The sequence below is a fragment of the Lonchura striata genome, chromosome W (genome assembly GCF_050655825.1).
Source record: "Lonchura striata isolate lonStrDom1 chromosome W, ASM5065582v1, whole genome shotgun sequence".
NCBI classification, from domain to species: Eukaryota; Metazoa; Chordata; class Aves; order Passeriformes; family Estrildidae; genus Lonchura; species Lonchura striata.
In genome coordinates, this window is record NC_140743.1 from 16,075,392 (window position 1) to 16,086,848 (window position 11,457).

At 46.2% G+C, this 11,457-nt stretch overlaps 1 protein-coding gene across 1 annotated transcript; it reads left to right on the forward strand.

Moving 5' to 3' along the window:
* The first annotated feature begins 4,618 nt into the window (after window positions 1–4,618).
* On the forward strand, window positions 4,619–6,335 carry LOC146763109 (uncharacterized). The gene has a single exon (XM_085571111.1). It carries the CDS (start codon window positions 4,619–4,621, stop codon window positions 6,017–6,019), a length of 1,401 nt encoding a protein of 466 aa, XP_085427237.1. The 3' UTR covers window positions 6,020–6,335.
* The last annotated feature ends 5,122 nt before the right edge of the window (window positions 6,336–11,457 follow it).

An 11,457-nucleotide genomic window follows, 5' to 3' on the forward strand; every position in this document is an offset into this window, starting at 1 on the left:
CAACTCCCATATGTGGAGATTAAAGAACTGAGGAAGGCTGCCAAAGACTATGGTCGAGACTCTCCTTTCTTTAAGAATGTATTGGATCTCACTTTCTCGGGCCATACATTGGTCCAGCATGACGTTAAATATATTGCCAAGTCCCTGCTCACTCCCACCGAGCTTTTATTGTGGGACATTCAATGGAGAAAGCTCCTCAAGCCTCTTCTGAAAAAACACAATTTAGCAGAGGCAATTGGAGAGGGAGAGGAAGCCATAGAAGCCCTGGCAGGGGAGGGGGAGTTCAGCCAGCCAGAGGACCAAATACTGTTACCCACGGAGGTCCTAGATGACATCAAGGAGGCTGGCCGAGCGGCACTGTTAAAAATCCCCGATGGGAAAACCCCGCTCCAGAACTTTTCAGCTATTACCCAGGGCCCAGAGGAATCTTTCATAAAATTCGTGGACCGGCTGAGGGAGGCCATCGACCGGCAGATAGACCATCCTGCAGCGAGGGAAGAGCTCCTGAGAAAGATGGCCATGACCAACGCGACAGCCGAGACAAAGAAGATATTAAGGACTTTACCTCAGGACCCCGAACCCACCATCGCACAGATGGTGGAGGCCTGCACGAAAGCCGCCTCCACCGAGACCACTGTCGCCCTTGCAGTAAGTAAGGGGATTGGGGAGGCGATGTTGACGATGAACACCATCCGGTGCTTCGGGTGTGGCCAGATGGGCCACATACAAGCCAACTGCCCATACTGGCCCCCGGAGCAACCACACTACTCGTACACACCCTCCCCAAGACCAATACCCAGGAACCTGATGCCCTACCATCAGCAGGCGGGAAACGGGTCGCGGAGCGCGGGGAGGGGCCGCGCAAGGACAACAAGTGGCCCCTCACAGCGCCCAGGCCTCCCCACCATCCGGGAGGACCGGTGGCCCAGCGGACAGTTCCGGAGGGTTGGCGGAGCCACGACGACGGGCTCCGCCTCTTCCGTAGAATCCGCAACTTAGATTCAGACACTCACCGGGTCCTCAAAAGCTCCATCACTGTGACTCTCCAGGATGAGGACCTGGTGAGAGTTCCCGCTGGGTTCCTGGAACCCCCTTACCGTAATTGTGAGGTAACAGTGTTAATACTCGGAGATTGCAGGCTCACACCAGACCGTGTTACCGTCGTTCCTGAAGTGGTGTGTTTTCAGCCGAGGTCCGAGGTCACCGTCTCAGTCGTCTGCCATCAACCACCTTGCACCATCACCAAGGGGCTCCCCTTCGCTGCCATGTACCTCCTCGACGTGGCCGACCTCACCGATCCACCAGCACAGGACTATTTCGCTGGACATGACTCCGGGGAAGACAATTTTGTCTTCCTCACACAAAATGTTTGCAAATCCAGACCAATGATTGAGACTGTTTTATCGCTTCAGGGAAAGTCCATCAAACTGGACCTGATGGCAGACACCGGGGCAGACGTCACCATCATACCCCGGTCAAAGTGGCCCCGTGACTGGGAGTTGGTGCCCCCTTGTGGCACAATCTCCGGAGTGGGAGGAGCTGTCAACTCCATGCGCAGCAAACACCTGGTAAGTGTGGAGGGCCCTGAGGGACAGATTGCCACCATTCGGCCTTTTGTTGTTTCATCTAACATCATGTTATTAGGCAGGGACGTTTTGTCCCAATGGGGTGCCCGCCTCGATATCCCTAGCCCTGCATGGGATTTTTAGTATGGGCCACTGCGGAGCGCACCTCCCCACCGCTGAATTGGAAGACCGATGTTCCAGTGTGGGTGGACCAGTGGCCCCTTGTGGAGGAGAAATTAAAAGCGCTCCATGAATTAGTAGAGGAGCAGGTCCGCCTGGGGCATTTAATACCCTCCACCAGCCCCTGGAACACTCCTGTCTTTGTTATTAAAAAACCTGGCAAAGACAAATGGCGCCTGCTCCAAGACCTGCGCAGGGTCAATGAGGTAATCGAGGACATGGGCCCCCTGCAGCCTGGCCTTCCCTCACCCTCCATGCTTCCCCGGGATTGGCAGCTCGCAGTCATTGACATCAAGGACTGCTTTTTCAACATCCCATTGTATCCCGGAGATGCCCCCAGATTCGCGTTCTCCGTCCCTTCCATCAATAGGGCGGAGCCTTATAAGAGGTACCAATGGGCCACTTTGCCCCAGGGAATGAAAAATTCTCCAGTGCTCTGCCAAACTTTTGTGGCCCAGGTGCTTTCGCCGATCAGAAAGCTGTTCCCTGAAGCGATCATCCTGCATTATATGGATGATGTCTTGATCTGCGCTGAAACACAAGCTTATCTGCAGATCACACTTTCCAAGACTGTTAAGGCCATTAAAGCTGCAGGGTTTGAAATTGCTGAAGAAAAGATCCAGCTGTCAGCGCCATGGAAGTATTTGGGCTTTCACATTACGGGAAGGACTGTCGCGCCCCAATCTGTCACCGTCAAAGACGACCCACGGACCCTGCGGGATCTCCAGCAGATCTGCGGTACCATCACGTGGATCCGACCTCTCCTGGGACTCACCACGGAGGAGCTGGCGCCGCTCTTCAACCTGCTACGAGGAGATGGCGACCTAGCTTCCCCTCGCGAGCTAACACCTGCCGCCAAAGGAGCCCTGGAGAGAGTCGCTGAGGCCATACGATCCCGTCAGGCCCACCGTGTGGATCGGCTCCTTCCCGTCACCCTTGCCATACTGGGTAAGTGCCCAAACTTCCATGGTCTGCTTTTTCAATGGGACGCTAGGCGGAAGGACCCACTCCTTATCATTGAGTGGCTGTTTCTCCCGCACCAGCCAGCAAAAACTATTTCAACTCCTGCAGAGTTGATGGCTAGAATAATAATAAAAGCCAGACAACGCCTCCGGACCCTCGCAGGGTGTGACCCGGCGTGCATTTACCTACCTCTTAATTTGGAACAATTGGAATCCCTGCTTCAGACAAACGAAAGTTTGCAAATTGCTTTAGACAGTTACCCTGGACAGATTTCCATTCATTACCCTAAACATAAAATATTCAAAGACACGTTATATTTGGCCCCAAAGTCATTCAAAAATAAAACACCTATTAAAGGTGCTCTCACGGTGTTCACCGATGGGTCGGGAAAATCCCACAAATCGGTGATCACTTGGAAGGACCCGGAGAGTCAGAAGTGGGAGTCTGACATCCAACTGGTTGAGGGTTCCCCCCAGATCGCAGAACTTGCTGCGGTCGTGAGAGCATTCAAAAAATTTCAGCAACCTTTCAATCTGGTAACAGATTCGGCTTATGTTGCCGGGGTAGCAGAACGGGCAGAACACGCCCTGCTCAAAGAAGTTCAAAACAAACAGTTATTCGATTTGCTCACGGAATTAATCTGGCTGATCTCCCACCGAGAGCAACTCTATTATATTATGCACGTCCGGGCTCACACAGACCTGCCAGGAGCTATTGCAGAGGGGAACCGGATGGCCGACCTCCTTGCAATGACATCTCATTACTCTGCACCTGCACTTTCATTAACCTTACCAGACATCTTTGCACAGGCAAGGCTCAGCCATGCGTTTTTCCATCAAAATGCACCTGCCCTTGCCCGACAATTTAAAATATCAAAAGAACAAGCCAAAGCCATACTAGCCACATGCCCAAGCTGTCAGTCCTTCGCCCTTCCACCGCTGCCAACGGGGATAAACCCCCGAGGGTTGGCAGCATTGGAGCTGTGGCAAACAGACATCACTCACTATAATCCTTTTGGCCGCCTGAAATACCTGCATGTGTCCATAGACACATTTTCTGGGGCCGTGTTCGCGTCACTCCACACTGGTGAGAAAACAAAAGATATCATCAAACATCTATTCATGGCATTTGCCACATTAGGAGTCCCAAAAGCCATCAAAACGGACAATGGGCCTGGATTCACCTCGACAAGATTCGCACAATTTCTACAACAATGGGGAATTGCCCATTCCACCGGCATTCCCCATAACCCCACAGGACAGGCAATAGTGGAACGCTTCCACAAAGAGTTAAAAAGGCTGCTAGAACAACAACACGATTCGGCTCTGGCCATGACACCAGTTGAAAGATTATGCAAGGCACTTTATGTTCTTAATTTCTTAAATTGTTCTGACCGAGAGCCGAATCCCCCTGCACTCAGACACTTTTGCAATAACACCAGGGCAGTTTTGAAAGAGCGTCCGCCAGTCCTCATCAGAGACCCAGAATCAAAAATCATCTCAGGGCCGTACCCTCTGATAACGTGGGGGAGAGGGTACGCTTGTGTTTCCACAGCCCAGGGTCCCAAATGGATTCCTGGAAAATACGTCAAACCGTACCTGGAGAGCACTACCACAGACCCCCCAGCGAGGAGCAACCCAGCGACCCCATCACAATCACCACCAGATAATGCAGTGGCGTGGCGACGGAGAAAAAAGAAGAGGACCGGAAGACCACCCAACATCGTCTCCCGGGTCCTCATCACAAGGACATACCTACCTCTGCAAGACTTAACAACTTCCGCCACCCCATCCCCTCCTGTGCCGTTCCCTCTACCCTCATACCTAACCCGTCATCCCTTTACCCCTCCGTCCTGAAATTTATTTTTATTTTAACCCAAAAGGGGGAGCTGGGGGAGGGGAGGGAACCAAATGTATGTTGGTAATATTGTTTTGTTTAATTTTAGTACTAGGATGGCTGCCAGAACATCATTCACCCAAAAGAAACAACAGAAGATGTCCCACTGCGCCCAGCTGGTTGCAGCCACGCTTTCCATCCTCCTGTGGCTGCATGTAGCAGATGGCTGGGTGGTACCACAGCCGAAAGAAAATGTCTGGATCACGCTGGCAAAGTCCTTGCAGCAGGATAACCTATGTCTGGCCATGGGCAACGTGGACAATCCCCTGTCCACTTGCCTGGTGGGGGTCCCCTTGGTAGCTGATGATTGGCCGGTATCCAATTCCGACCTGCTCCGAACCACGGGTAGGAGGCCTAACCCGGTCGATACTTGGGATGAGTGGACCAAAATTTTGCCCAACAGCAAGGAAGAACCCCAAGAATTGGACTTACTGGGGTCCTCCACAGCTAGATATTGTGTCAAATTCTATTATAGGAGGCCAAGTCAAAATTGGCACGGAATTGACTTGGCCAAAGACACATACCGGAAAGATGTAACACCTATCAGTAAAAAATATAACAGCCAAACCTGGTGCAATTATACTAGCCAGGTGATTTCAGTTTCATCCACTCATCCCAAGACATTGCCCAGGGGGATGTTTCTTATCTGTGGAGACAGAGTATGGTCGGGAATTCCATCTCGGCTCCAGGGAGGCCCATGCAGCCTTGGCAAGCTTGCTACCCTCACTCCAAACAGAACTCAAATTCTAGATTGGAAAAAAGAAAGACAATTGGCACGCACCAAAAGATCATATGCTCAATTCGACGAAAATTGTGACTCCGAAATTTACGATTGGGGAAAAACAAAGAGGGTCGCTGTATCCATCTTTTTACCATGGTATGCAGCAGCTAAGGCCCTCGGTGAGCTTTCTCACCTGGAGTGTTGGATAAGCAAGCATGCCAACGCCTCGTCTGCCGCCCTCTCCGATCTTCTGGCAGACCAGCAAACCACCAGGCAAGCCACATTACAAAACAGAGCGGCTATTGATTTCCTGCTGCTCGCCCATGGCCACAGCTGCGAGGACTTTGAAGGATTGTGTTGCTTCAATTTAACATCACGGAGCACTTCCATCCAAGCCAACATCCAGCGGATCCGGACCGAAGTACAGGACATCAAAACGGAAACTTCGGCTGTGGACCCCGTCCACAAACTATTGATGCAGTGGGGCATTCCCGGGTGGGCAGCCTCCATTTTAAAAGGACTCTTTTGGATTTTCATAATTGTCCTTCTCATTTCAGTTGCCTTAACCATCTTCAAAAAGACGCTTACCAAGACTTTGGCAAATATTTATTTAATTAACAAGAACGGGGGAGATGTGGGAGGGGACTTGGGAAACTGTCCCCCCGAATTACCCTGGGAGGTGACAGGTGTGTAGTTCCCCGCCTCCCCTGTTATCAATCAGTATGTCTGTCATCCCTTGGTGCTAGAAAATTCTTTGTTCTTTATACCTCCATTGGTTCCTTCCCTGAAGCCGCTCTTTCCCCTTACCCTCATTGGTTATAACCCTGCCACTCGACCCTGACTCTGCCCCCGAAGCCTTCCTTCACTGAACGCTTCATGCCTGGACCCTCCCTCTCTTGTCCCAGTTATAATCCCGATTCCGCCCCCTGTTCGAGGCTCTCAGAGCGAGCTCCCTCCCGGAGTGGTTGTTTTCCCTTCGCTCCCTGAATTGCTGTTCCTCAATAAACCCTCCTGGAAATAAAGCCGCCTGGGAGCCGTCCCGCCTTCATAGAGGAAGATTTCATTACGCTATCCGGCTTTCGAGGACTCGGCTCTCTGACAAGCAGAGTGGTCAGAGACCCAGAAGCCCTCATACCTCAGTGATGTAATGATATCAAGATAACACTGTATGTATTGGCTGTTCTTTGGCTGTTGGCCAGGAGCATCCCAGTGCTGGAAATATTGTCCTTCTTTTATCCTATTATTATTAAACTTGTAAAAATTATCAGGAGTGAACTCTGTTTTTCACAGACATAAACCTCTGGTGTTTGTAGATTAATTTTCCTGATAGAAATAAAGAAAGAGAGAGAGAGAAAAGAGAAAAGAGAAAAGAGAAAAGAGAAAAGAGAAAGAGAAAGAGAAAGAGAAAGAGAAAGAGAAAGAGAAAGAGAAAGAGAAAGAGAGAAAAAAGGGAGAAAGAAAGAAAAATAGAAAAAAGAGATGTGGGAACTCAGAATGTCTCTCAGACATTTTTAGAGGTTCCAGGCCTTGGTCAGAAGCATTCTAGACCCTGGCAGACAACTGAAAAACAGCTGTGATTTTGAGTTTGAGCCATGGAATGAATTACCAACTTTGGAGGTGGAACAAGCAATCACAAAAGGTTAGATAGTATAGTAAAAGTAGTTACAAAGTAGAGGGGAAATTTTTTTAGTATTGTACAGGGGGGTTTTAACACATGTACAGGGGGGTTTTCACTTTGTACATGGGGGTCAGAAGTTCTAAGATGGAGGAAAGTGGGCTGATCCTGTTCTTCCTCCTTCTTTTTCCTTACCTCCATGTTCTTGGTGATGTTGGCACTCACAGATTGGTTTAGAGTAGAAAAACACTTGGCAACGTAGGTAGTAGGTATTGGGGAATAATTGTAAACATGTTATACGTAATATATCTTATAAAAGATAACAGCAGCCCTGGGCGGAGAGAGAGACGAAGAAGACAGCAGATAGAGAGGATGTCAGGGTGTGTGTATGCCTTTACCCAGGCCGCTGATCAAATAGCCGCAGTCCAAGAACATAATCTGTTAGATAACTAGCAATAAACTGCCTTGAGACCGAACAGCTAAGCCTGCGGAGTTTTTCTTTGGAAGCACGGGTTGGAGGAGACATTTCACCACCACATGAGGCCCCAAAGCAAGGCCGGGGTTCTCACAAAGAGAGACAAAGAGGAAGGAAGGAAGGAGGGAAGGAAGGAGGGAAGGAAAGAAGGAAGGAAGGAAGGAAGGAAGGAAGGAAGGAAGGAAGCAAGGAAGCAAGGAAGGAAGGAGTAGAAAGATATCACCACCTGTAGATCTGGTGACAAGACTTGATTGTTGCAATTTCGATGTTTGCTGGTTGAAATGAGTTGTAATCTGCATCCTTCAGGGGCAAGGGAAACCCACAAAACATAGAGTTCAATGGGTTCAGGTATATGTGGGAATGCCCAATCACCTCCTCTGGCAAGGGGGTGAGGTGGGTACAAGGGAGGACAACTAGCATGATAAAAAGCACTATCCTGTCTCTAAAAGGTCTGCTTCTTATCTGGCTCAAAACCCAGATTTTTGCCTCCAGTGGTGGGTGTTCACCCCCTCTGTCTTGTGCTTTATCACCACACCTCCCAACACACACCTCCTCCCCTTCAGGGGATAGGGGAGGTGCAAACCTGGCCTCAGAAAAACACCCTTACGCCTCCACAAATGGGAAATTGTTTTGAGTCATTTACCATTAACATTTCAGTCTCTCACACAAGGGAAAGGGGGAATGGCTTCAAACTGAGAGAGGGTTAGATCAGAGATTAGGAAGAAATTATTGACTGTGAGGGTGGTGAGGCAATGTAACAGGTGGCCCAGAAAAACTGTGGCTGCCCCATTCCTGTCAGCATTCTAGGCCAGGTTGGATGGGGCATGGAGCAACCTGGTCTAGTGGAAGGTGCCCCTGCCCATGGAACAGGGGTTGGAACAAGATGGTCTTGAAGGTGCTTTCCAACCTGTTATAGATGGATAAAGAGAATTTGCTCTTGCAATTAAGGGATAAATACTGTGTGATTATTAAGAGAAACTTTATTGATGTATAATTATGCTATTGTATTTTGTTGTTTAGATGTCCTCTGTTCTCCCCATAGTCCCCTTTCCGCCCCCCTCCCCCTGTATTGTTACCATCAGACAGCCTGAGTCATCTAGGACAGGTAGAAAGAAGGTGTATACACAAAATCTTGTTGATGGGGGAGGGGGGGGGGAAGTGGCTGACCCTCCGATCAAGTTGCAGGAAAGCAATATCCACTAATAAACAGCAAAGAAGAGTTGACTGAGAGACTTTGGGAGGGGCCAGGGTTGGCTGATTTAAACCCCCCCCCCCCCCCCCCCCGGGGTATAAAAGGCAAAGAATCCATTTTGAAGATGAGCCAGCCAAGTGGTAGGCAGCCATGAGGGAAGTTCCCAGGCCTGTTTTTTTCCTTAGTTAGTCATTTTCTTGTAATTTTTGTTAAGGTTGAATAAACCTTTTAAAATTCTTAAAGTTAGCAGTTGTTTCTCATAAACCCAAACTGTCACTGAAACTACGAGAGAAATAAAAATGCTCCAACAGCATCTTTTTAGTGTTATAGAATTAAGGCATTGATTTATTCTGGCCAGTATGTTGTTCTAGCCAGGATGTACAGTAGAAACCATTTCATCTACACATGCCCGTGTTGTGCAGTGAAAATCATTGCATCTGTGAAAAACGTGGCTCACTGTCTTGATAAAATCGAAAAGTTTAATAAAGGACAATAGGAGACAAAGACAATAAATTAAAGATATACGGCCAGGTGTATACACCTGCTATTTTGGAAACACCCTTTATGTACCATTTATTTTGCATCAGCCTGTTGTATATTCATAAGCAATTATGCATATTTAAACTTTTCCCCAAACTAGTTTACACGTTCCAAGAACTGTTTAGCATGGCTCCTCCTCAGGTCCACCTTTTTAGAGCATGTGCATTTCTTGGTTGTGGTTTTAGTCCATTCTTATCATCACCTCCAGTTTTGGGCTTTGGTCTATACTTTCTTTAGACAGTGGGTGCTGATAATTAGCATATCAGTAGCAGGGGTCCTCATCATATGTTCATTGGATATTATCCCAAAAAAGCAGGCAGTTTATTTTCCACAAGCATATCTATATCAGCTATTTCTCTACTATGTTTTAGTTAAGAACAGAAATAAAAAAAATATAGCAAAGTAACTTTAACATTATACATATAGAATCTATTTTAATATTTGCAAAAATCCAATATTATAATATGCATTTATAACAATCCCCCCTTCTAGTTTTATAGATCATTTGGCTTGAGCAAAAATTCTCATTTTCTGGTCTCTATTATTTGCTCATTTTTTTTACAAATAAATTTTGCTTCTTCAAAAGGGTCTTCTATATTATTTTGTTTTATCAACAGCATGATCTTTTGTGCCATTCCAGATGTAGCCAATTTTTGGTCCAGAGGCATTGTTACCACTTCCATGCCTTGGACTATGCTGGTGATTAGCATAATAAAACGGGATCAAGCAAAGAAGAAATATCAAACCAGCTGTAGAACATAAAAGGAAAAAGCCTAATTTCTTCCACCATTCTATCCCCAATACATTATCCCACTGGATAGTTTTTAGCATTGGTTCCCAATTTTGGGCTAGTTTTCTGATATTCTTGGCTATATCCAGGACGGCATCCCCATTGTCATCTATTTTCAAACAACAATCTGAAGTATTTTCCATAAACACCCCCTTCTTCAGCTAATAAATAGTCTAAAGCCAATCTATTTTGATACATGGCAGCTTTTGTATGGCTTTGTTTACTTGATATTAATTCTAATGCTCAACCAGTTCTGTTTGTTATTATCTCTACAACTGATGATTTAGCATATAAATTGGGGTTTGATATCCCCAACTCCCATCTTGTGCCCTGGTGGCTGGCCCATATGTTTCCAATATGCATTCAGGAGGTCATTCTTCATCTCTCTATTTTTTAAATCCTCCACTCAATTCCCTTTTATTTCTTTTTAGGTCTTCATAAATTGGTACTCCTAATTGATCTCCATCTGGTCCTGGTAAAAGAAAAAATCCTGGCTGTATGATTCCCAGAGTTCAACTCTCTTTCCACTGGGAGGGGAGTCTTGGGTATGCTCTTGTCCCACATATCTAAAATAAACCATCTGGCATTTTCCAATAATCATTTTTCTGTTGATTTATATTCTCCCAAAATTTTGATATTTCTGGGATCCCAAAATGAAGATTCTTGCCTGTATCATTACATTGGAAGAGACTGATTTTGTTATTATACTTGCATTTTTTTTCTTTTGTTTTCCCTGAGTCCAGTACAGAGTTGGCTTGTTTGGGATTCACCATGTAAAAGTTCCATTACTAACTTTATATCTCTTACAGGGAGTATTTCCTACTTCGCTAAGAAAAGTTTTTCCAGTGCAATCAATGGAATACACAAATGAACTTGGCTGCAAGATACTATGCTAGAGGAGAACTTGATCATGCCAAGGCTGTTAAGCACAAACCTGTGATCAAATATAGCAAGTTAGTGGGTTACATCACAACTGCAAAATGCTAAAATTAGTGTAGATTATCACTTTGGTTGCAATTAATTTTTTGTGATTTTTTAAATGCTTAGATTTTTGAAAATTTAACATATGCTTAAATATACATTTTAAAACAAAATATAACTATGTTAATGGACAACATAAAATACTATTTGTTTTGACATGATACACAATGTAAATCCAAACCAATAGTGCATAAAGGGGCATATTTTCATATTATTATTGAAAGGTAAGAATTTCACTCAATTTACTCTAAAATGGTACCTCAGGGGTTGGAGATTATTTCCCACACCAAGACAAAATATGATTACTCTGACAAAAAATATGAACTTTACTGATTAAATCTCTAGTAAGCTATTTCATCTATTCTCTCATTTACAAGTGAAAAGGCAAAGCAATCTCTTACCAAAAATAAAATGAGGCCTATGTTTCCTCCCACCCCCTTTTGTGCTATTTCATGGAGTGCATCCCTGTACTTCAACTGTATAGCAACAATGTATTTCAAGGACAACCAAGACACAGTGGATTCCATAGCCACCAAACT